The sequence below is a fragment of the Barbus barbus genome (assembly GCF_936440315.1).
Source record: "Barbus barbus genome assembly, chromosome: 50".
Taxonomy (NCBI): domain Eukaryota; kingdom Metazoa; phylum Chordata; class Actinopteri; order Cypriniformes; family Cyprinidae; genus Barbus; species Barbus barbus.
The window spans coordinates 7,460,315-7,486,157 of NC_136728.1; the positions used below are offsets into that span (position 1 = coordinate 7,460,315).

General features: G+C 36.0%; 3 protein-coding genes across 6 annotated transcripts in view; 1 reads left to right on the plus strand and 2 right to left on the minus strand.

The window, feature by feature from the left end:
• Positions 1-290: 290 nt before the first annotated feature.
• Positions 291-5,042, minus strand: LOC306868137 (COP9 signalosome complex subunit 2). The gene is made up of 13 exons (XM_079414179.1): positions 4,930-5,042; positions 4,289-4,402; positions 4,129-4,206; positions 3,790-3,915; positions 3,572-3,661; positions 3,298-3,375; positions 3,033-3,207; positions 1,998-2,176; positions 1,656-1,708; positions 1,447-1,544; positions 1,247-1,329; positions 1,118-1,176; positions 291-1,023 (listed from the first exon to the last, which is right to left on the minus strand). Exons 1-13 carry the CDS (start codon positions 4,981-4,983, stop codon positions 879-881), a joined length of 1,332 nt encoding a protein of 443 aa, XP_079270305.1. The 5' UTR covers positions 4,984-5,042; the 3' UTR covers positions 291-878.
• A 16-nt stretch (positions 5,043-5,058) lies between these two features.
• Positions 5,059-9,222, plus strand: LOC306868138 (N-acetylgalactosamine kinase-like). 4 transcript variants are annotated; one of them, XM_079414180.1, is made up of 7 exons: positions 5,059-5,278; positions 5,487-5,575; positions 5,657-5,780; positions 6,472-6,562; positions 6,649-6,742; positions 6,827-6,925; positions 8,717-9,222. In XM_079414180.1, the coding sequence occupies exons 2-6, from the start codon at positions 5,530-5,532 to the stop codon at positions 6,856-6,858; spliced, it is 387 nt and encodes a 128-aa protein (XP_079270306.1). In that variant the 5' UTR covers positions 5,059-5,278; positions 5,487-5,529; the 3' UTR covers positions 6,859-6,925; positions 8,717-9,222. The 4 variants fall into 4 exon arrangements, with proteins under 4 accessions (XP_079270306.1, XP_079270307.1, XP_079270308.1 ...); XM_079414181.1 differs by lacking the exon at positions 8,717-9,222 and adding an exon at positions 7,763-7,881 and having other exon boundaries at positions 5,064-5,278; XM_079414182.1 differs by lacking the exon at positions 8,717-9,222 and having other exon boundaries at positions 5,064-5,278; positions 6,649-6,740; positions 6,827-6,895.
• A 183-nt stretch (positions 9,223-9,405) lies between these two features.
• The window catches only part of LOC306868149 (putative phospholipid-transporting ATPase IM), a 34,101-nt gene continuing 17,663 nt past the window's right edge, over positions 9,406-25,843 (minus strand). Inside the window, exons 8-28 of the mRNA XM_079414197.1 lie at positions 25,379-25,449; positions 25,146-25,228; positions 23,765-23,923; positions 23,478-23,566; positions 23,130-23,326; positions 21,960-22,168; positions 21,832-21,875; positions 21,462-21,627; positions 21,165-21,353; positions 20,760-20,875; positions 18,389-18,553; positions 16,260-16,371; positions 16,038-16,143; positions 15,743-15,890; positions 14,724-14,907; positions 13,516-13,739; positions 13,353-13,436; positions 13,019-13,264; positions 12,214-12,352; positions 11,635-11,765; positions 9,406-11,530 (exon numbers count right to left, since the gene is read on the minus strand). Of these exons, the coding sequence (XP_079270323.1) occupies positions 11,204-11,530; positions 11,635-11,765; positions 12,214-12,352; positions 13,019-13,264; positions 13,353-13,436; positions 13,516-13,739; positions 14,724-14,907; positions 15,743-15,890; positions 16,038-16,143; positions 16,260-16,371; positions 18,389-18,553; positions 20,760-20,875; positions 21,165-21,353; positions 21,462-21,627; positions 21,832-21,875; positions 21,960-22,168; positions 23,130-23,326; positions 23,478-23,566; positions 23,765-23,923; positions 25,146-25,228; positions 25,379-25,449 (3,189 nt within the window). The 3' untranslated portion in view covers positions 9,406-11,203. The remainder of the gene's footprint in view (positions 11,531-11,634; positions 11,766-12,213; positions 12,353-13,018; positions 13,265-13,352; positions 13,437-13,515; positions 13,740-14,723; positions 14,908-15,742; positions 15,891-16,037; positions 16,144-16,259; positions 16,372-18,388; positions 18,554-20,759; positions 20,876-21,164; positions 21,354-21,461; positions 21,628-21,831; positions 21,876-21,959; positions 22,169-23,129; positions 23,327-23,477; positions 23,567-23,764; positions 23,924-25,145; positions 25,229-25,378; positions 25,450-25,843) is intronic.

Below are 25,843 nucleotides of genomic sequence, written 5' to 3' on the forward strand. Positions count from 1 at the left end.
ATCAATTATTTATTTTTTAGTTTATGTACCCATTTAATTATTTCTTTCTCCCTTTATTTATTTTAAACATTCTACAAATAGGCTGTTCTTCATATATATTAGGGAACGCATAGAGATATACACATACTCAACACAATTGTTACACACATAACTACATGTACATCTTTGTGTTCTGTATTTATGGTATCTTCCAAGTATGTTTTGCCTTATATACTGCTTTAAAAACTATAAATAAAAAAATGAATTGTAACCAAACCAAAAAAAAAAACACACCATAACAGACACATTTTCCGCTGAACCAAGTTTATTTTTGCGGTTGAAAAGTGAAACAGAACAGCTCAGATAGCATAACGCTTTCAACAGATCTGTAATATTTGGTGAGATGAATTCTAGCAATGACTGCACTTTTAATACGCATGTGCTGCAGTGCAAATGCATGAAACTCATCACCTGAGTTCTATGCAAACCAAGTAAAACATGCTGACTCTGACAAGAGACAGTTCAACAAATAAATGATTCAATTTCACACAGCATGTCTTCACGCTTTCCATTAAAGACAAACGTATGCCTTTTAAATGTCTGCCAAGTGCCAATATGTGCTATTAAAGAAACATTTTTTTAGATGATGCAAACATGTTCATATTAGAGACCTATAACAATCTGTACAGCAGACATCCTGTGGGAACGTCTGCTCTGTTAAGGACATTTAAAACTGACTTAAGTGACTACAGCTGTAAAAATACAAAGTAGCCAAATTATGCTCCCTCTTCTGTGACCGGGGGGAGTATAGGGCTTGAAAGTAGTTAATGTCACTGACAGCCTCGAGTCGACCAGCTGTCCGATGGGTCGATTTGTTTTGCAGGATCGTCAGTGTCAAATCAAGCCAGTTTGCTAACAATGGCCTGGTTGAGAGAGTTCAGCTGATTGGTCCATTTGTCCAGGGCGGTGTATGGGGCTCCGCCTCTTTTCTGGTGATCGAGCTCCAACAGCTGATTGACTTGATCAATTCTACCATTGATTGTGCTAAAAGACAGACATGCATCAGATAAAATACACATTTTATTTTTTTACGTAGTTTTAAAACGTAAAAACTATATTTCAAAAGTATTAAACTTACTTGTCTAAAATACACTGCACAAGCAAGCTTTCCACATCTGCAACATCAATATTCAATTCCTAAAGAAAAACAGGGAACATTATATTAAAATGGCATAATATAACATAATATAATATAATATATGTTTACCTTTGAAATAAATGGTATGTGTATCCTAGTGTAAGGCTTAATCAATTTGATGAGGACTTGTGTTCTTATGTTCCGTAACAATTCTGAAAGGAAAAGCAAAGAGAAAAATTAATATGTACTTTTTGACTCCACATTTGTTGTATGAGATTTATGAAATAAATGCGAATGCGTGCATGAAAGCCAAAGCCAACCAAACGAACCCTCAATATGTTCTCTGATGAAGGGGTCGTCCATTATGTTGCTGTGATTCGTCTTTAGGATTTTCTCAAATTCTGTGATGTCATTGTTCTGGTAGGCACTAGAAGCAAGTTATAGGTGATTAATATCATTTAAAAAAAAAAAAAAAAACTAAGTTAAAACAGAAGATGATCAGATAAATGGAGAAATGAAAAATATTGTGCACACTTACCTTACCAGGTTTGTCATTGCTAGAATTTCTGGATCATTTTTGTAAGGTTTTGCCTAGTCACAGAGTCATAAAGAAAGAATTAGTAGTTATATTATATACCACAGCATTTATCGTCTATGATCAGGCCCAGATGAGATCTGCAGTTTTGTGCTTTTATCTGCTCTGATTCTATGGAAAAATAAGTTGCTATTTAAGTTTAAATTATGTACGTTAAGCGAAACTAAGAGTACAGCATGCCTATTGGTCAATATAAGCAAACTTAAATTCACTAAATTATTGAAGAACGTGTAGAGCTTTAGTCTAAGATCCCATATGGGCCTGTGCATGATTGCCACCTTATACCTCTTGAGAATCAAATGGATTGATTCCAGACTTCATCAGCATGTTGGCCAAGACCAGGTACTTCAGACAAGTGGTTCGCCTGGGGCTTCCAGACTCGTCATAGTTTTTGAAAGCCTCGAAAAAGTCTGTATGTGCCTTCTCGAACTCTCCCTCCCTCAGGTGCATTTTACCACCACATTCTAAAGAGAACCAGCCACATGTCAAACAAAATTATACATAAAACAAACCAAAGCAAAACTAAACTTTACAATTGTACACAGACAAAAACCCAACTAAAAACAAAATCTACCCAAACTTAACACTGATTTCCACATCTTTACACCTTCACAACTAAACAATTGTACAAAGAAAAGAAAAAAAAAAACTAAGCCAATACAAACAAACTTTCTAATTATACACACACAAAAACAAACAAACTCTACATCATCTTCACAACTACACACATAAAAGACGGACAAACTAAACTAAAACAAACAAAAAATATCAAAACAAAATTTCCAACTATACACAAACAAAAACAAATACTAATTCAGCCCTAAACTAAATACAAAAACAAAAGTAAAAACATGTCTTCATATTTATAACTACAAGCAAAATGTATAACTATAAACAGAACAAAAACCAAACTTTCCAATTACACACAAAAGAAAAAAACAAACAAACCAAAACCCAAGCCAAATACAATTTCCATGCCTTCACTAAATTTGCTATGGTACACCAAACCAAAACAACCCAAACTAAAATTAAACACTAATGTCTTTAAACTTCCAAAAGCACATAAAACAAAAAACAAATCAGGGGGCTGTTTCATAAAACAAGTTAAACCAGGCTTATTTCAGTTAGTCTGACTTATTGTCACTTGATTTGATTCAAAATAACTTAAATAAACCTGTCTTATTTGGTAAACTTGTTTTATGAAACAGCCCCAGGCCTAAACTAAATACAAAAACAAATCAAACTAAACTAAACACTCATTTCCATGTCTTCGTCTTCAACTACAGCTCTGGTATTAAAAGACTAAAATGTGTCCATCACCTCTGATGACTCCCATGATGAGTGGATGTGGGATGGCTGATTTAATGTGTAATGACTGCTCATATAGGGCTTTGAGTTTCTTGTTGTTTTTCTGTGCCGTATACATCTGAATCTCCAAAGCATAGATCTCCAACAGCTGAGTGCCCTTCTTCAAGTCGTCCTCGCCGTCATCCGTCTAATTAAGAGCATCAATCAGTTTCAAAGCAACACAGAAGACATCAGAAGCAGGTTTTCTTATTCATACAACGCTGATTATTTACTCTACCTGACATGACTGATGCAACTGCCTGAGAATTTTCTGGAGCTTTCCAAACTCTTCTCTTTCCAGGTACAACTTTCCCAGCTACATGAAACAGAAGTTGGAAATATTCTTGAATTATCCGAGTATAAATACAGAGTCTTTCTGAAGCTTGCACCAGCAATAATGTAAACTGCATTACCAGAATTATCATAGTATTAAGCATATTATTGTTCCTGATACATAAGTGTGTAGTCCAAAAAATGATCTAAATACAGAATGCATTTGCTATCGCACAAACCTTGGTGTTAGTTTTAAACCAAAGTCTGTCGTTTTTGGCATCTTTTAATGCATCCAGTGTGGTCTCATAAAACTCTTGTAGCAAGTCCATCTGGAAACAAACATGAAAAAAATTTATATTATTTTATTATCTTTAATAGCACAACCTTCAAATAATCTAACTTTATTATCATAAATATATTACTGAATTCAGAAAGCAGTTTAAAATGCACTAAATACCTGTTTGGAGGTTGAGATATAATCTAGAATAGAGTTGATGGATTTCTCAGAGTAATTTCTGGTGACAGCACTCCTAATATACGTCAAAAGCTGTTTGTACCGGTTCATCATTTCTGGAAAATTTGTCTGTAAAAATAAAAACATTAAAAAAGTCATCTGATTTTATAGTGCATAATTATACCTAATAATAACATTTATTATTAGTGTTTTCTCGAAATTCTAAACATGACATTTATTTCATAAATATTATACAATATATAATATTATATAATCACACACATATACATACGTGTGTGTGTGATTATATATTATATTATTTAATAAATCATTATTACGCACAAGCTTGAAGTTGATCTTAATCATCTGTTTCAGTGCTTTGAAGCCCCATTCTCCTTTCTCGCCCTCCAGCTCCAGCACCTGCAAAACAGAAAATATTGATTACACCTTTTCAGAAATCACAGCACAGATCCTGACCATGAAAAGATCTTAATCGTCTAACCTTCTGGAAGCTGCTCAGGGCTGCTTTAGGATCATCTTCTTTCAGGGCTTTGGAGTTGTAGTACTGATTCTCCAAATCAACATTGGGTTCAGAGTTGCTGTCCTCTGAATATTCCTGAAGTGAGAGCACAAATAATTTCAGCTCGGTAGGAGTAAACTATCAAGTTATTGCACAATGACACGCCTTAAAAGATATTGTGTGTGAATGATTGACAGCTGCATAACAAGACTTATAATCTGATTATTTATAACTGTAAAACTGTACATATGTAATCATCTATTTCACAGTAAGCTGAAATATGACATTATGCAGCTTCATAACTAGCAACTCAGCTATAATTTAGTCAACTTCACGTGAGTCTGCAAGTTATCGATACATATATGATAGGTTCTATATATGAGCTAACACAATCAAGTTTGTAAATACATAACATTTCTTATAGTACCCTCAAATAAAACTACTTAAAATAAAGAAGGCTCTGCTATTTCTCTGCAGTATTAGCAAACTAGCCACCTGCTAAACAACTCAATTGCGATATTAAGCGCCTATAAACACGCTAAACACATTTTTGTCATGTCAATATGTCGGCTTCGCGATAAATTACATGCATTTACAGTTGCGTTTATTTTAAACAGTCTTACCAAGTCATAATCCTCCTCATCATCGCACATGAAATCATCTTCCATATCAGACATTATGACCGGAGAGAGACTCTTACCCACAATGCTCCGCGGAAGCGCGTTTTGACATCGCGCTGCGCGCGCAGTTCCGATTCCTGCCGAGTGATTCCGAATCCAGTGAACGGCTTTGAGGGATTCGTGTCAGTTTCTTCCGGGTTGTTAGACTCTCGATTCCGGGTGTCAGCTGACAGCACTTGAGCAGTGTCAGTCCACTCGTGCATAGTGTATTTACTGCAAAAACAAAGATTAAAATCCGCATAATGGCCACAGTTCCGTCGAAAATCAAGGTGTTGTTCAGTGGAAATGAACGGTGAGTTGCAACGGTTCGGAAAACTTCCGAAAGATGTTCGGAAAATTTCGGAAAGCTGTTCGGAAAACTTCGATTGTGTATGAATGGAATCGACTCACTAGATTTACATCCTATTTATTTAGTTTTAACTCACGAGTGTTTTTGTCTTAGGCACACACACAGACACACACACACACACTTAAAACGATTTTCTATCATCTCGTGTTAGGTAGCAGAAACTGAAAGAGGCTTTTCATGGGAAATATGGACAAATGCCTCTGTTCTTCGCTTGTGCTCCTGGGAGGGTGTATTTGATAGGTGGGTTGCAAACAGCGTGAGTGTGTAAACATAACAAATACCATCAGCATTGCATTTGATATTAAATCTGATCATTTTCAGGTGAGCATATTGATTATTGTGGCTATGCTGTCCTGCCAGTGGCAATAGAGCAGAGGATTCTTGCTGCAGTTTCTGTCAGTGACTTCAAAACCATCCAGCTGGCCAACACTGCCCCCAAATACAAGTGAGTAACAATGTTCTTCATTACACAAATTAGTTCAATACAATTTAGTTGGTAACATTTATTTGCTGAATTTTATTTATTTAACTTTATGTAAGCTAATTTCTGCCACAGAATAAAAATAAAAAGTTATTCATATTTTTTAATTGCATCTTTGTATCTCAAGTTATTAATTGTACAGAATTGGGAGTTTACCATTTGCCATTATGAGATATAAACTATATGCAATCCTTAGAACAAAAAAAGTCAGAATTGTGAGATGTAAATTCACAATGTGAGAAAAAAAAGTCTAAGCTTTGGGATGAAAAGTTAAATATAAGAAATAAGCTTCCATAAACTTACTTGTTCATCGACATTTCTTTCTGCCACAGAATAAAATAAATAAAATTAAAAAAAGGTAATTGTGACATTTTATTTTACAATTCAGACTTTATATATATATATATATATAAATATAGCGTTTATATCTCACAATTGTGAGTTATACAGTAAATTCACAATGAAAACATTTTTCTCAGAATTGTGAGGTTATATGTTGCCGTTACGAGTTATTAATTGTAAATTAGAAACTTGCAATTGCAAGAAAAAAGTCCAATTTGTGAGTTTAAAAGGAACAATTACCTTTTTCTATTTTTATTCCATAGAGGGAATAAGATTCCATATTTTTGCTTACATACTTATTTCTTTATTTCAGGGAATTCACCGTGTCTGTTGATGGCATCTCCATTGACAGAGAGAATCCTCAATGGCACTATTACTTCCTTTGTGGAGTGAGAGGAATCCAGGTCAGATGATTAATATCACTTATAATGCATGCTTGCTTTATTGCATTATAATTACAGTCATTTGACCCTTGACCTTGTGTATGCAGGAGCACTTGAGCTTTTTGTGCTGTATGGTAGACGGGACTATCCTGGCCCTGGTGTGCTGTGCCGGGCTGGTCACGATGGAGGCCAATCAGAAGTGTAAGGTAGTCCTTACTGTAAATCCTCTTACATGCATTACATACAACTGCTGCTTATCATAGATGTGCATTGATGTTATTTCAGGTGACTCTTTCAGAGACGTGTGCCAAGTGTGAGCGTTATATTGGCACTGAGGGAGGAAGAATGGATCAGTCAATTTCTTTTCTCGCAGAGGAGGGAACAGTAAGCCATGTGTTTTATTTTCCTTCTCTCAATATATGGCTTTTGGTTCATTTTTGATATAAGGGTCAATAGCATGTTGCTCTTTTTTGTGACCACAAAAAAAATGAAATGTATGCATATAATGACTGAATACAATTTTTTATGATAACCATGTTAAAAAACATAAAATATATCTAAAATAATGTTCACTTGGATATTTTTTGTGGGCATCATCAAGTTGCCAGAGTGTTATAACTATCTTGATATTATAAATAAAAAAAAAATAAAATATAATATAAATAAATAAAATTGTATTAAATAGTTTGGTGTAATTATTACAAAATAAAAAAAAATCTAAATATATATATATATATATATTATAAAGTTTTTTTTTTTTTTTTTTTATATTACAAAAAAAATGTCCACCAAATCAAAGTCAAGTGGTGTATTTTCATTTAATTAGTGTTTATGGCATGGTAAGGTTAATTCAGGTTGTAAAATGTCATATGGACTTGACATTTATAAATAAATAATTCACAATATTTATATTAAAAAATGTAAAATAAAAAAGATATATATTGATGGATGGTAATTAAAAATGTGTACACTCACATGTATTCAAGGTGGGGTTTTTTTCAATTTGGTTACACCACATGACATTTCAATATGGTATAAACCATGTAAAACCCACATGAATACAAAGAGTACATTTCTAAGGCATATGCGTTTTAAACTAGAAAGTTTTTCTTAAGGGAAATTATTTAACACTGTGCATCTACAAATACATTTTTAAGGGTGATTTAGCTTGAGTGTTCCTTTTTTTTCTCTCACTTTTTTTTTCATTTTCCATTCCTCAAGGTGAAGCTGATTGAGTTTAATCCGCAGCGAGCCACAGACGTGAAGCTGCCTGACGGGGCCGCATTTATTTGATCAAAAATACAGTAAAAAGTAATATTGTGAAATATTATTACAATTGGAAATAACTGTTTTTATATATATATATATATATATATATATTGTAAAATGTAATTTATTTCTGTGATCAAAGCTGAATGTTCAGCATCATTACTCCAGTCTTCAGTGTCACATGATGCTTCAGAAATCATTCTAATACGCTGATCTGCTTAAGAAACATATTTTAACATTATAACTTTATCATTTTTGGGCTATCAAAAATTTTGGGTTAAGTAAGAAAAAAGATATTAAATGAAAAGATTTTCAACAAAGACACAATAAAATTCAAAAGTGACAGTAAAAACTTTTAGAATCCAAAAAAAAAATATATATATTATAAATATAGATAGATAGACAGATAGATAGATAGATAGATAGATAGATAGATATGAATATACACGCATATATATCTATTCTTTTGAACTTTCTGTTCTAAAAAGAATCCTGGAAAAAAATGTATCACGGTTTCCACAAATGTTTCTTGAGCATCAAGTCAGTATATTAGAATGATTTCTGAAGGATCATGTGATGCTGAAGACTGGAGTAATGATGCTGAACATTCAGCTTTGATCACAGAAATAAATTATCTTTTACAGTACATTATATTCAAATAGAAAACAGTTATTATAAATTGTAATAATATTACCATGTTTTTTCTGTATTCTTTCAAATGTAATCAAATAAATTCAGCCTTGGTGAGCATAAGACACTTCTTTTGACCAGTATTTATTACATGATGCTGAAATAGTTTGAACTGAATGAGTCACGTCTCTGAGCTCATGTGCCAAACTAACCGAAATTGCCTGAGTCTGTCTAATGAATTGGCGTTTTAGCAACATCTTCCTGCTCCCTTCACAGGCAGGCGGGCGCCGTGGGGTCGAAGCTGGATGGGGAGGTTGCACGGTTTCCATGGTACCCGGAGAACGAATAGATTCTCCAAACTGTGAGAGAACGTTATTATGCACCTGACGCCCGTCGATCCGCTCTGGAGAAGCAGAGTTTATTCGTGACAAGGCCGGGAGGAGGTGCGGCGATTTTCATAGAGGAATGAAAAGTAGCTGGGCAATTTTCTCTCGTTTTAGCAACACAATCGAGCCTGTGGCCTTAGAAGCAGGAGGTGGTATGTATAATGGCAGATATGACGAAAGGGAAACAGACTGTATAAAGCCTGAATGGGCATTTGTACTCTGTATGTCTTAAAAGAATGAAGAAAGCACTGAACATTTTATAGTGACAGTTTAAGGTTAAGGCATTAGAGAAAGATCCAAGAAATGATCAGTACATTCCTATCTTTGCTGCACTTTCTAAAAGCGTCGAAGGTCAATATTCAACCAGTTACTTTCAATAAAAATCTTAATGTTTCCAAGCCTTGTCATTTAGTTTTGAGAATCAATAATAAGCATTACAAGTAAACTGATGTATTGCGGTCACATTTTTCATTGTTCTGTGAATTTTCGTTGGCTAAATCCAGTCATTTCAAGAATTTGCAGATTTCGCAATGAGTAAAAAATGTGCTATATGAAACATGAACACAAACATTCCTTTTTAAATAAATGAAACAATGGCCATTTAATGCATATCATATAAAAAATTACAATAACTTGTATAAAAATCCATGCATTTAAATAAAAACGATAAACAATCTGCATGGTCTTTGTTGACAAAATAGCACAGCAGAAAATCTTGTACATTCGTCAAATATACTTAACATAACATTAAATTAACATGTCAACTGTACATTCATAAACAGGTAATGTTGTACGACCCCCTTCGTCAAATAAATTATTTTAAAAATATGATCTACATTAATGTAGTCAATGAGGGCAATGAACAGCCTGAATCAAAAAAACAATGGCAACACATTCGACTCGACAAACAGAACTGAAAGTACTTCCTTTAATGAAAGGAAAACAAAAAGGCACAAAAATTCCTTAGGTAAAGAAATGCCCACTTTATAGACCTTTGTATTAGATACATGTGGAATTCTAGAAGTTTAAACGTGTAAATGCTTCAGTCTACCGCTTGATGGAAGGCACAACTTTGCGTAAAAGCTCAATATTCTCAGTTCGCTGAGCTGCATGCGAAAAACTGTGGTCTGAATTATGGACAAGTGTGGAATGTTTTTACACTCTTTTAAAAAAAAAAGAGCTATATTTAAAATAAAATTTGGCATTTTAAAACCCATTTAATTGGTGAAAAAGCTAGAGCTTGCTTTACAACTCCAACGTAAGATTTACAGCCAATGCATGTTCTCTGCAGCATCGATATCAGACATTCCTAAGTGTTACTACTCATCCAGTAACATGATGCATTTGGTGCATTTTAGTAAACTGAGTATAGATATCTGTGGTGCAACTTCCAGGTCTTTAAACGTATCCATATCTAATATGCAATGCATTTATAATCCTAAACCACTGCAGATGGCTTTATCAGTGTTTATAACAACATAAGAGGTATTATTTCACATACATGTACATGTTTACGCTTTATTAGTATTGTTAGAATGATGCCATTTGTCGAACGTAAACTCAAGTTGAATTTAGTGTTCCAATGCCTGAATCATTCGCATATGGAAGCCAATTTCTGCAGCGGGATTAAAATAAATAAATAAACAAGTATATGCAACTTTTTCTCACAATTCTAAATTCTGATGTTTTATTCTCCAGGATGACGGAAAAAAATTAATTTCTTGCAATTTTGAGTTTATATCTCACAATTCTGACTTTTTCTTAGAATTCTAGGTTTACATTTTGCAGTTTTTTGTCACTGAATTAAATATAAAAAATCTAACTGCTGCTTTAACTCACAATTCTGGCTTTTCTTCAGAGAACTGAGTTTGTATCTTAACATCTCGCAATTCTGACTTGTTTTCTCACAATTGCGAGAAAAGAAAACAGAATTGAGATATAAATTCAAAATTACAAAGAAAAAAAGTCTGAAGTGTGACATAAAAAGTCACAATTACCTTTTTATTTTTTTTATCCTGTGGCGGAAACAAGCTTCCATGCCAATGCATAAAAGCAAGTTCCAAAAACTTGAAATACAAAAACACTGAACTTGAATTTGTGCCAGAAGAAGTGAAAATACAAACTGAAATCAAAATGAATCTCAGGTTCATTTTCAAATTCAAACGGATGCCTTGTGAGACGGGAGCAGATGCATGAGAAAATGAGTGTTATCTGTGCTTCATTGTGCTGGCTCTTTGGAGTCTCCTATGCATGTCTAGTCGTGCCCACGGCATCTCTGTGAGCCCAGAGTGTGTCTGCTCACAATTCATTATCATTTTCTCACATTAAGGACAGGCGCTAATTCCTCTTCCTTCTGTAAAGGAAGAAAAATGCTCCTTTATCTGGCCTCCAAGTCTTCCACCGTTACCTCTTGGTTTTGGTCACTTCCCCTCCTAAATCCAGTGCTGTTGGTCTCTGCCGCATCGGTTGTGCCGATCACCCCGCTGTTTTTCACCAAGCTGGTGCCTCTTGCGGGCGAGGATAGTAGGTATGTGGACGTGGAGGATGTGGGTACCTTCATGTTCTTGCCAGAGGTGATGAGTTCTCCGTATCCCTGCTGGTGGGCGAAAGCGTACGCCGAGCGCCGAGAACTCGTCCTGCGGACTCTCCTGAGGTTCTGCTCTTGAGGACCCTGCCTCCTAGAGGCCTGCTGAAGTAAACGCACCTGCAGGAGGGAAAACGGTTTTGACATTAATTGCAGTCAATGGTAAAACGGCATAATAATAATTTTTAATTCCCACTGTATAAGGCATGTGTTTATGTAGTAACCTTGTCAGTGTGCGTTGGATAGAGGTCAGCCTTGATGAATTGGACAGCCACCATGGGCATTATACACACGACTGTGGTGAGGAGTATGACGAGCCACACAATCTTCTGATTCAGAGAGTTACGTGCGGTACCTACAGTCAAACACAATATGTTTAACTTCAGTAATAACGGTGGCTCAGGGATGATTTATTTTTCCCAGATCAGTGTTTTTTTGTGTTTTTGATTAAATGCCTGAAATAAGGCCTGTGGTCAACACTTGCTCGAGATATTTTCAGCCTAGGGATCTATGATCCCTTGCGAACTTGCGGGTTGTCCTACAAAAATACGTAATCGTTGCAGCGCTCTGTATCTGACAGTTTTGGTTGCAGAATGATATAATCATTGATAACAAATAGCCTGAGAATCTGGTTTTCACAATGGCATCTTTAGCTTAAATGTGATGCTGCATACACACCAGTAGGTGTCAGTATGAATCAAGATCAACTGTCTTGTTTTTTAGGAATTTATATACAAATATAGCTGACTAAACAATAATTCAAAAAAGATTTAGTGCACCTATAAACCCATTTACATTCTTACCTATGAAAGGAAACTGGTTTGGGAATATGGTAAAAATGCCGTCGCTGTGCATTGCAAAAAGGATTGCAAAGTAAACAGCTAGACTTCCCCAGATAAAAAAGTGGTTAACAGCGGTCCAGTAGTTGGTGTCAAGCCCAATCTGAAACACAATTCAATATACTTAACACTAATTTAGGCTTCTTTTTTATATACACACCATTAAAGGGATAGTTCACCCAAAAAAGTTTTAAATATGAATATGTTTCATACAAAAACGCATCAGAAGGCCTTTATTAACTCCCCGGAGCTGTGTAGGGCACTTTTTATGATGGATGCGCTTTATTGGACTTCTTTAGGACTACTGAAAAATATCACCCATTCTCTGCCATTATAAAGTTTGAAAGAGCCAGGACATTTTTCTAATATAACTCTGAAAGAAGAAAGTCATGTACACCTAGGATGCTTTGGGGGTGAGTAATTTTCATTTTTGGGTGAACTATCCTTTTAATATTATTTGCATTATAACATTTTAATAAGAATTAAGCACATTTTCCATTTTTTGTTGCATTTCAGTAATAAAAATTAGATTTTTGCATTGTTTTTTACATTATTTTTTTCCAAATTATATACAAAATCTTTATTATACAATGATTATAGCACCTTATACAAAATATTTATATATATTTTTATTTCTTAAATTATATTTTAGAGAGAGATTGCAATATCAAGTTAAACAGAAATAACCTTTATGTACTGTATATTGTCATTTATTTCTGAAGTATTTTAATGGATTGAGTAAACAAGTACAGTTGTTAAATTGCCTCACCTGGACACTGACCACAATCACCAAAGAGGTTGCTATCGTTACCGCAAAAGCCTGTTGATCAGAGATGTGGGCGCCGTCATCCCGCACAGCGGTCATGAAGGCTCCGTATGGGATGAAGAAGAGGATAAATGAGGTACAGACCCCCTGCAGTGTACAGGTGAAGAACTTCCTCTTGTTAAAGAGCTGGTTCAGTTGCCCAGGTCTGTACAGGTTTGGATAGCGTAAACTGTACTGCTCATTCACATCCTGCAAAATCAACAAATTGTATGTTAAAAGGCAAAAATGGCAATTGCAAACGCAATGCACCAAAAATTGACACCTAGACTAGGCTTACCTGGTCAAACACACCCATGGCCAGAACAGGAAGTGAGGTGTAGACAATGTTGAAGAGTGTGATGAACCACTGGTCATATACCGTCTTTAAAGACAAAAACATATTATTAAACTGAAATCACATGCATATTCCATCCACAGCCTGAAATAAGATAAAGTTTTACCTGGGCAGAGAATCCACAGAGGAATCCGTACCAGAAATGAACCAGCGTGAAGGCGAAGTTCTTGTAAAAGAAGTAGCAGAGGAAGTTGCACATGCGGTGGTAGGACCAGCGGCCGTGGACAAGCAGGAGACGCTGCAGGTAGCGAAACTGTGCAAAGGAATAGTCAGAGGCCAACACCGCCTGCATCCCCTCCTGTCCACTGATGCCCACGCCAATGTGGGCCGCTGAGGGAGAGCAGAGACCGTATACACACATTACACATCCTTACAGATCAGAAAGGCCAGCATATTTCCATAGCAACCACTCTATTAGATCAGCAGTGCATCTACATTGAATACTTCAGCTGTATGGTGTACACAGCACAAGCACCAGATCACACTGAGCATTAAGAGCAAAACAGATAGATAGACGGATACATAGACAGTTACTTAGACAGACAGTTAGACAAAGATAGATAGAAGTTTAGACAGATAGACAGTTAAAGATAGACAGTTAGTTAGACATAGATAGATAGATAGATAGATAGATAGATAGATAGATAGATAGATAGATGTTTAGACAGACAGACAGATAGATAGACAGATAGACAGATAGATAGATAGATAGATAGATAGATAGATAGATAGATAGATAGATAGATAGATAGATAGATAGATAGATAGATAGATAGATAGATAGATAGATAGATGTTTAGACAGACAGACAGACAGATAGATAGATAGACAGACAGTTAGACAAAGATAGATAGATAGATAGATAGATAGATAGATAGATAGATAGATAGATAGATAGATAGATAGATAGATAGATAGATAGATAGATAGATAGATAGATAGATAGATAGATAGATAGATAGATGTTTAGACAGATAGATGTTTAGACAGATAGATGTTTAGATAGATAGATAGATAGATAGATGTTTAGACAGACAGACAGATAAATAAATAGACATACAGACAGACAGACAGACAGACAGACAGACAGACAGACAGACAGATAGATAGATAGATAGATAGATAGATAGATAGATAGATAGATAGATAGATAGATAGATAGATAGATAGATAGATAGATAGATAGATAGATAGATAGATAGATAGATAGATAAAGATAGACTGACAGAAAGATAGTTAGATAGACAGATATGATGAATGGATGGATAGACAGATAATTTGGCATTGATTAGCAGGTCATTAGTCATGTCTTACTCTTGATCATACTGACGTCATTGGCTCCGTCTCCGATGGCGAGAGTGACGGCTCTCTTGTGTCTCTTTATGAGCTCAACCACCAGAGCTTTCTGCAGAGGAGTGACCCGACAGCAGATGACCGTTTTACACAGACACGCCACATCCACCAGGATCTGCTCCAGGTCTCCCTCCAGGGCATGAGCCTTCAAATAACAACACACAAACCTTACATTCAGTGCCATCTATACACCCTCAGCATGTGTTGGCAGAATTCTTTCAATTAAGTTGATTTGTCAGAGATTTGAATTGATGTCACTGGCCTCAAAGACACATTTGTGACCCTGGACCACAAAAGCAGTCTTAAGTCGCTGGGGTATATTTGTAGCAATAGCCAAAAATACATTGTATGGGTCAAAATTATAGATTTTTCTTTTATGCCAAAAATTGTTAGGACATTAAATAAAGATCATGTTCCATGAAGATATTTTGTAAATTCCCTACCATAAATATATTAAAACTTAATTTTTGATTAGTAATATGCATTGCTAAGAACTTCATTTGGACAACTTTAAAGGGTTACTCCACCCCTAAATGAAAATTTTGTCATTAATCATTGATGACAAAATTTTCATTTTGAGGTGGAGTAACCCTTTATAGGCGATTTTCTCAATATTTAGATTTTTTTTGCACCCTCAGATTCCAGATTTTCAAATAGTTGTATCTCGGCCAAATATTGTCCTTATCATAGCAAACCATCCATCAATGGAAGGCTTTATTTATTCAGCTTTCAGTCGATGTATAAATCTCAATTTCATAAAATTGACCCTTATGACTGGTTTTGTGGTCCAGGGTCACATTTATCCAAGCAAAACAAATTTCAGCCAAAACAAATCTCTACCTTAAAAACCCAATTTTTAAGGATAATGCTGAACTGAATGTTCTGTTTGAACAGAAAGACCATCGTTAGGAGCTCAGCACCACATTATTAAGGCAGTAATTAAGTCAAATTCTCTTCAAGATCCAGACTGAAGCCCTTACCAGGCTGTGTCCGTTGATGATTAAAGCGTACTCTGCGATGATGGTCTCTTCAAAGACAGAGTCACTCGAGTACAATTCTGTTTTTTCCATGTCAAGGCCACTGCTGAATTTGTCTTTGCCAGGTCCCATGATTCTCTCTTTAGCCATCCTGTGCACAAAGCAACAGAAAAATATGTTTTTTTAAAATCTCAAATAATGGCTCAATTCAAAGTGAGAATTCCATTTTTTGGTGAATCTCTGAATACAAATGTCTGAATATTTGGATTTATTAGTGAACTAGACAGTGAAATGTCACCTGAGCTCCTGTTGAACTTCAAGCATGGTGTGACCTGAGATTATAAACACCTCATTCATGTCGTCTCTGAGCATGTTACAGGAGTAGCCAATGTTCATTGCCGTCTCTGCAACCACAACAGGAACGATTCTTCATTATGTTGTGTGAGACAGTTTGAATGCGTCTCAATTAAGATTGAACAGTCTTCAATGAATCCTACATGTTTTCATTAGCACTGGTTACCTAGCTTGTCCCCGGTGAGCACCCAGATCTTGATGTTGGCCAAGGCCAGACAGGCAATAGTCTCTGGAACGCCTTCCTGAAGTTTGTCCTCTATGGCTGTAGCACCAAGCAGCTTCAGGAAAATGAGAGACATGTTTGTTTCAAAGCAAAAATGTAACGTTTCCTGTAACCCAACATGAAATCATTGCGAACTCTTAAAAATAAAGGTTTCAAAAAGTTGTAGTGATTCCATAGAGCAGTGGTTTTCAAAGGTATTGCAGGGGGGGGCACCAATTATAATCAGAAATGATAATATTGTTAATATACGTAAAATTGTCAAGTCATAATTAAATATCCCAAATTGATATATCATTAGATAATGAGAAATAAATAAGCTTTTACTATGCGTTCACTATTCGAGATCACTGATTTGTTTAATAACAATCCGCCAATTCATCTAACATATATTTGCTGCATACATGCTACAACAGATTTAAACATGGATAAATGGTTGGCCATGGCATCACTGTTCAGGACAAATACAGACGTTTCTTCATCTACAAGTAAGCCTGTCTCTGAAAAGACTCAAAATAAACTTAAACGAAGGAAATTATAGTAGTGACTAGCACTAGGTTTCACGTGTGTGGGAGCAGAGAACGAACAGTTACCGCTCTGTTGTGTGCTCACAAGTCTTGTCAAATGAAGCTTTGAAACCGAACAAACTATGACGGCACTGAGACAAAACAAAGCGAATATGCGTCCAAGCCTACTACGTTTTTTGAAAACAAATTTAAAGAGTACCAAAGCAGGAAATAACGCTTTAAACTACATTCTCTGGCAGCGACAACAGTAACGCCGTGTCCTAGTGTAACGTGGGGTTTTATGTTCTTGTTTTCAGATCTTTTATTTTGTAGTTTGTTTCATGCTGTTAATGTCATGCTTCCCTTGCCCTCATGTATTTATCCCATTGGTTCGCTTGTTCATTGTGTCATGTTCTCATTGGTTGTCTTAGTCATGTGTCTTGTTTCCCATTGGTTTGTTCTTGTCATGTGACCTGTTTTGTTTGCTATAAGTAGCCATCATGTTGCCATTGTCTCTTGTCGTGTATTGAAGTTGTATTCTGCTGTCTGTGAGTCTAGTTTGTCCATGCCAAGTCAAGTCTGTTAAAGTCAAGTCTCAGATTATGTTTGTATTTTGGATCACGTTGTAAATAAACTGCACTTGGGTTCTCAGTACGCTCGCCTTCAGTGGACTCCTCACACCTATCTACATGGAATGCCACGACACATGATAAAAGGTACCTTTTCCATGTTAATCTGAGTTTTTGTTCTAACCAGACGTGATGGCGTTGCAGCTGGAACAACAGCATGTAACCATAACAATGATACTCTCGGGTACTGATTATGTGTTGTATTCAATGTTAAAAGTGTCTAATGTGAGTTTGAATATTATTTTGCGTGACATTTATAGCCATTCTGAAAACAACAACATAGTTTACCTCAGATCTTAAAAATAAAGCAAACCCTTTAAAACTGAACTCAATGCGAACCAACAAGTGTTTTCCATAACAAAGATGATATCGGTCACCCAGTAAGTACTTTTAATAATGTTAAAAAGGTTTAATACTTATAAATTAGATTATAAAATTGGGAGTGCAGTGAGTTTCTGAGCTTCTAATTGGCTGTGATATTTGATTGATTCCATCGCATTGTTGCTTCGCATCTGGTGTGGACATCTAAATTGCTTTTTGCCGGAATCTTGTCAAATCTGGTTAGGACACGGTTTACGAGTGGAGGCATCTTATCGCGTTGCAAATGCTGGAAAGCCTCACACAATTGGTGAAAATGAGATTTTACCTGCCTGACACAAATAGCGGGTTCATTTATCATTTTGTGTAGTGGGCCGCAGAAACATTTGGTTGTGTGGGCCGTGAGTTAAAAAATGTTAGGAACCACTGGCATAGACAAACCATTTTTGGTTCCCCAAAGAACCTTACAGTCAACAGTTCTTAAAAGAACCATTGTTTTCTTAGTGTGAAGAACATTTTAATAGAGAACCTTTTTTAACTATAAAGAACCTAAAGGTTCCATGGATGTTAAAGATTCTTCATTGAACCATCAATGCCAAGTCATTTTCCCAGTCACTTTTACCATCATGCCCTGCTCTATTTCTTCATACAGAGCCCCGAGTTTTTCTTCTCTGTTCTCCAGTGTCGTGCTGGCAAACAGCAGTTTCTTTATCCATTCGTCAAACACGTCTTCATCCAGGTCTTTGTACGCCAGCACTAATGTTCTCAAACCCTCCCCGGCGAACTCCTGCCACACAGAAACAGTGGAAATTCATTTATCTCTCACCATGAAAATTGAAACCCAGTCAGTGTTGCAAATATTTCTTCAGTGCTACACAGTTCTTTGATCTAATCAATGAGAGCATCTACATCCTGTTTGCAGTTGTTATCCATAAGCTTCTAAAAGCATCCTATTTATTGCATAGCTTCTTCAGTGACGTCAGTCTGATTGCTCTTTGAGGAACCACAGAAAGCCGTAAATGAGACATGAATGATGGACATCGTCTCATAAGTACGGCCTATGAGCTGCTAATAGACTGCAATCAAACTGAAGACAATAGCCTCGTCTGATGCGTTATTCTTTCTTTGAATGTGGTTTGAGCGGTTGATTTCATGGATTATATTCATAACTAAAAATGGCATTTCACATTTTCTGAGGAAAATCTCATGGTGTTCTTAATAGATGTACCTTTGTTGAAGTAGCTGTATAATGTTCTGGCAAGGACAATAATAAATCACACTGCTTGGAGCCAGCAAATGTGTTTTGTATAAAGTATTTTCCATCTGAAATGTCTACAAGAACCTTAATGGAATGAATCTGAATAAAATAAAGCCCATCTCTTCTAAGACTGAGCTTTTAGCCGAGGAGAAAATTAGACTTCTTTGCATCGATTGTGCCGCTCTGACACTCACGGTGTGTATTTGCTGTAATTTGTCATGTGGAACGGTGCGTGTCTGCATCTCTAAGTGTCACAATTCTCAAGAGCTTCAATAACTAAGACACTGAGTGAAGTAACAAACAGAATGAAATAACAAGAACCTGCATATTTGAAGCTCATGATCTGGATTTGGTTAGAAGTATTATAATTGTTTTAGGTTTTAATTGACACCTGAAAGTGGGCATATAACAAGGTTTACATCAAACTCCAAAAAGTACATCATGAAATTACCATGGTAAAGAAGCATGGAATTATTATGATAAAGGCCCAAAAACATGGGTTTGCTATGGTATTGCATTCAAATACTATAGTTTTACTATGGTAGGTGTCCAACAACATGGATTTACCATGGTACTGCATCCAAATACAATATTACCATGGTAAATAACATGGTACCATACATGCCCAAAAAACTTGGTATGACCATTGTAAATGCCCCACAACATGGTTTTACAATTACATCTAAACAACACGATGAATGCCCAACAAAATGGTTTTTACCATGGTAATGTATTAAAGTAATTTTAGGCATTACTATAGTACATGCCTAAAACATGGTATTAGCATGGTAAATTCCTCTAAACATGGTCTTACCATGGTGTATTATCTAAATAACATTGTATTACCATTATAAATGCCTGACAGTAAGGTTTTACCACACGACTACATCATGGTATTACTTCAGTATATGCCCCAATACAATTGTATTTCCACGGTTAATGCCTCAAAACATGGTCTTTCCATGTTAACGCATTTATAACATGTATTATTATGGTAAATGCCAAACAACATGGTTTTACCATGCTAAAGCTGCTAATGCTAATCCAAATAACATACTACTACTGCAGTACATATGGAAACAACAAAACATTTCCATAATAAATGCTAAATAACGTAGTATTACCATGGTAAATATCAAACAACAGTTTTATCATGACACTGCATCTAAATTAAATACTTTTACCACAGTACATGTGGACCAAAAAAGATATTTCCATGGAAAATGCCAAACAACATGGTTTTACAATGGTACTGTGTCCAAATAACATTATATTATATAGCAAAAACAGTTTTACCATGGTGCTGCATAGCCAAAAACCATGGTATTACCATGGTAAATGCCTAAAAACATGTTCTTTCCATGGTATTATATCCAAAAACATAGTATTACCATGGCAAATGTCAAAAAACAGTTTTATCATGGCACTGCATCCAAATTACATAGTTTTACCACAGTGCACTTGGACAAAACAAGGTATTTCCATGGTAAATGCCAAACAACATGGTTTTTACAATGGTACTGTGTCCAAATAGCAGTGTATCATCACAGTACATGTGGAAAAACATAGTTTTACCATGGTGCTGCATCCTAATAACATGATATTACTATGGTATACACCCAAAAACATGGTATTACCAAGGTACAGCATCCAAATAACCAGTTTTACCACAGTACATGTGGAAAAAATGGTTTTACCCCAGAAAGGTAGGGATAGCTTAGCAATAGAGACTTACATTAAGGTGCTCTGAGGTAGTAAACAGAAGCTCTTCATTAGACGGGTCCAGCCTGTCGAAGAGTATTGTGTCGGCTCCTTTTGAGTAAAGCTTTAACTGCCCCTTTGGGTTCCTCACTGCGGAAGAGACAGGAAATAAGAGAGCTACTTATAAATTTCTAAGTATACAATAAAAAAGTTTCAACAGACTGGACAGCTATTGATTCCTCAATGTGAAAGGATGAATTATGCATACAGACCCATAAAAAGAAATCTGTCAGGGAAGATTCATAGCTTTTGTGAAATATTAAAGGTATGAAAAAAAAAAAACTAGACTGTGACCATGTTTAAAATTAAAAGACATGCAAATACTTGAAATATCCCATAATACAACTAATAAGAGATGAAAAATACAACTAGAACCTACCAATGACGCTCATTCTCTTCCGGACATTGTTGAAGTCTAAGATGGCCAGTAGCTGATAGGTGACTGCCTGACCCATCTCATATAAAGTGATGGTTTCTGGTGTTCTGGAGCGAAATACGAAGCCAAAGTTGCGTGCAGCAGTAACCAGGGCTCCTTCATCCGGAGATTGTGCCTGATACACCAGCTCCCCTTGAACAATTCATTTCAGAGGTATTTTAGTCAAATTCTTTTGCTGCATTTAAAACAAAAGTGCTATTGGGATATGAAGATATTTAAGGTGTTTGTGGTCAAGTTTACCCTCATTTCTCTCTTCTGGCATGACGGTGTGGCAGAGCGCTAACAGACGGAAGAATTCCTGCACCAGAGGCTCTTCCAGCTTGATGGCCTCGACCAAGCTGCTGTCATGGAAACGGAATTTCCGGTCCATCAGTGGGTTGAAGGAGAAATCTACACATGGTGTTTTCTACAAGAGTCAGAGACAAGAGTGACAGCTAAATACTACACTAGACTGGACAATATCTGCTTTAGGAATTATTTTTTATAGTTTAAAATATAACAAAAAATATTGTTTTTTGAATAATATTTGTATGCTTTTTTAATTGTAATAATAATAATTTATTATAATCAATTTACATATAATAATAAAAAAAACTATTTGATACATTACCTCTGTAATATCCACTTTATGCCCAAAATCGTCATAAACATCCCCTAGACAAACAAAAGCACAGCCATCAATAAATATACCCACATGTCTATAAGTGTGGATGTATAACAGGAAGTGTTCAAACATACCGTAGGTCTTTCCATTGATGGAGCACTTATTAAACACCATGATGTTCTGGGTGAGGGTGCCGGTTTTGTCTGAGAAGATGAACTCCACCTGGCCCAGCTCCTCATTGAGGGTGGTGGTCCGTGCCTCGGCAGGAGTGTCCTTACGGCTGTAGTACATTCGTCTGTCCCAGTTTATAAAGTAACTATGGCCCAGCCGCAAAACCTCTACACTGTAATAAAATAAGTTTCATGCAACTGACTAAGACTTAGTTTTGGTGTTTTATGAAAACCCTGAACTGCAAAGTGGAAGAAAATCATCAAAAAGTGTTGTTATTGGGGAGGTGGGGAGGGGTTCATTAAAGGGATTGTATAAAATTGTTGTCAATCTCCTCTACGTTTTCTGTCATTTCTTCTCTACATATTCTCAATTAGGCTAACATATTTTACCTCGCAGTTCAGAGCTCATAACCAATGGAAGCACATTAGAAAAACATAAGAAGCCACATAAGAAAGAAATCATGCTTTGGTAAATTATTATTATGAGAATAAAGAGTGACAAAAAAGTTTGAGACACTAAATGCAATTATGAGATAAAAATCTAAATTATCACATATTAAGTCATAGTGAGATAAAAAGTCTAAATTATTACATAGAAATTCAAAAGTATGAGATAAAAGTCATAATTGTGACAAGCCAATTATGAAGATGGAAATTATGAAATAAAAAGCCATAATTATATTTGTGATCCAGCTTCACCTCCAGAATAAATATGGTTTTTTTATGTATCTTTGCAAATCACCTTTCCTAATAATGTGCTAGTTAGCAAGTTCCACTGCTAATTGCAGCTAAATGCGACTAAAGTTTACAGTCTCTCATCACCCAATGGAAGAGAGGGGCGGGGTGAGCAGAGCTCATTAGCATTTAAAGGGACATGCACCGAAAGGGGTTGCTGTGAACAGAGCTGTTTTTGACTAGGTAAAAGGGTGTTGTTTTACACTACTATTAAGAAATTTTAACCAAAGTATGTTATAGACTTTTCATGAAGATCCTAAAGAATCATACCAACTTGTGGAAAATGGGCATCTGATGACTCCTTTAAGCAAATGATATTGGGTTGCCTCTTGATGTTCAATGTAAATTTTGGCTCCTGAATCAAACTAGTTTGCCAACACACTGTGTAATCTGACCTACCTAACATATAGTGAGATGGGTACGACAGTGTTAAGGATGATAACGTAGGACCAGAAGGTCAGAAAGCCAGAAAAGACTGCATTGATGGTAAGCTCCTTCCACTGAAGATACTCCCAAAAGTTGCTGCCTACTTTCTGCTCCCAAATAGTGTTTCCTATAGCCAATATGATCCCCATACAGATGAGAAATCCAAAGATCTGGAAAAAAACATGAAATATTGCATCATATTTTATACACATGCAAAACCCTTTACAATAACAAAATGAATTGCCCTTTTGAAAGTCTGCCGGCATGAGTAAGTGAGATGCCACATGTCGATCAATCCCAACATGCCGCTCACACACTCACCCACAGAACTAAAGTGTTCATCAGTTTATCGATGCTGGTCCGTTTGAACTTCGTCCTCCCACAGTTTTGCATCAGCTTGGTTTGAAGTCCTGACGGAGAAGCAGAAAACCCAGAAGACTCAACATAGCTCATCTCAGAACAGATAATGGTGTGCATTAGTTCATCATGTTAATTACAGATGAGCCATTCAACAAGTCTCTGAGGAGCAACTACTCAACACAGCTAATCAATCGTCCGTGAAAATGCCATTCTGCTAGGACAATTAATGGAATATTGAAGAGATGTACCTGCAAAGATAACCAAGCCGAAACACCACTCTGTGTTACGGAGAACGCAGCCTCTCAGGAGCATTTTCTCATTGTCCAGTGGGTACTTGTTATCTTTCCAGTACAGAGTCCCTATGAACTTGTCCAGTTTGTTGTTGGGTGGCTCGCAGATGACTTCCCCTGGGAGACACGTAACAGGAAGATGAAGCTGGCGTTCATTCAGAAGCAAATAGTGTCCAGTTATTTTTGGTTTATCAATAGCTTTGACTTTTCATTGTGACATGTGTTAACCCTGACATTTTCGCCTACTAGTATGCAATCCGAAAAGACCGATGATGCATATAAACGCAAACCAGCTAGCAGATAACAACTCGCTGCAGATTATCCGTGTGGGAAAGGTCATCATTTCAACAAAAAGAGTAGTAGCAACTACTCTCCGTTTTAAATATATTATAAACATTAGGGCTGTCAATCGATTAATATATTTAATTGTGATTAATTGCACGATAGTCATGAGTTAACTCGTGATTAATCGCAACTTAATCGCACATTTTTATCTGTTCTAAATGTACCTTAAATTAATACATTTCAAGTGTTTAATACTCTAATCAACATGGGCATGGACAAATATGGATGCTTTATGAAAATGTATGTGTATTATTAGTGAAACCATACTCTACATAGAGCATGAAGACTAGACATGTTTCAAAGGTCATAGATGTTTTTCAAATAACTTGTTCATATCTATTAGACACATAAAAAAAGGACATAGAAATACCAGGTTCCCATCACTTCTCTTTCTTTGCACTGAGCAATTTACTTATACAAACCTGTTTACATTTTCACCAAACAAATAGAAAATAGAAAAAAATAGAAATATAAAAATGACAAATGTTGCATCGGCAACTAATTTAAATTAAATAAGTTTAGGTTGAAGTGCTAAGAAATAAATAAATAAAACATACAAATTTGAAATATTACCTTGGCAACTAACTGAAATTAATTTTAATAGAACTAAGCTACAACTAAATAAAAAATATATATACAAAAAAAAAAACTAACTAATAAAAATAAATGAATACAGCAAATTTTACCCTCATTTCATTACTTTAACTACGTAGCAACCGACAAAAACATTATTTTTCCAATTTCAAGCATCCAGCGGCTATACTCTACATTAACTTTAATGGAATTCAAGTGAGAACACTACAAATCTCATTACAAACGCTCCTTGACAGCTTTGAAAGATATGCTCAAGCATACCAGAGGCCCCGCGAGACAAAGCCACACAGATCAATCTGATCAATGTGACGGATGCAATAAGTGTTTATGTTCACTCATGTTGACTCAAGTTCATTTCTGTTGATGGTGCACTAATCGTGTGTTTGAAGAAAAGCTTTACCATTAAAGTCTGCAAGCTTCGCAACATCGTCCCCGAGGTCTGAGGTCACAGTCAACGCTTGACGCACCTTCAGGTTGGTCTCGCTGTAGGAAAGAGTCGATAGCATGAAAGAAGCTCATGTTCATGTCAGGCTACAGAATCACAAAATCAAATTTAATGGATGTTGAACAGTCCAAAGGGAAGTGAGGCCTGTGATTTTAGCACTGCCACACATTTCACAGAAAACTTCTCACCCATCAAGCTCTGCAGTCTCGATATAGCACAGTCCATAGGGCTCACTACTAGAAAGGAGGAGAAGGTCAGCCTGTAGACAGCAGAGAGAAGAGACGCTCAAAGTCATGTAAAACTCATAAATCATGTGCTGGATGAATCTACTCCAGATAGATCTTAACCGTACAGTGCTTACACCTGTTAATTCCACAGATGATGCTAGTCATACTGGTATCATCAGAATCCATGCAATGGATTAGCTTTGTCTATGCTTTTAGTGTAAAATTTGATGGCATGGTTGTTATATTTAGGGACCAAGGTTTGTGTGCCTTTTGTGTGCCTTTGTGCCTTTTTTATTCTGCTCCTGGCTGGTTGTCAGTGGCAGCCAGCTGAACCATATGGTAAGAAGTTTAGAAATTGTATGAAATTTGGTGCGATTTTGAGATCTGTTGAGATCTGAGATCTGCTACTGTCATCATACATTAAGT

Coding starts and splice junctions, on each gene's coding strand:
- LOC306868138 (XM_079414180.1), top strand. CDS start 5,530: ATGCCTCTGTTCTTCGCTTGTGCTCCTGGGAGGGTGTATTTGATAG. Junction 5,576..5,656: donor TGGGAGGGTGTATTTGATAG/GTGGGTTGCAAA, acceptor GATCATTTTCAG/GTGAGCATATTGATTATTGT. Junction 5,781..6,471: donor AACACTGCCCCCAAATACAA/GTGAGTAACAAT, acceptor TCTTTATTTCAG/GGAATTCACCGTGTCTGTTG.
- LOC306868137 (XM_079414179.1), bottom strand. CDS start 4,983: ATGTCTGATATGGAAGATGATTTCATGTGCGATGATGAGGAGGATTAT. Junction 3,376..3,571: donor GGTTTAAAACTAACACCAAG/GTTTGTGCGATA, acceptor TGTTTCATGTAG/CTGGGAAAGTTGTACCTGGA. Junction 1,024..1,117: donor GTGCAGTGTATTTTAGACAA/GTAAGTTTAATA, acceptor TCTGTCTTTTAG/CACAATCAATGGTAGAATTG.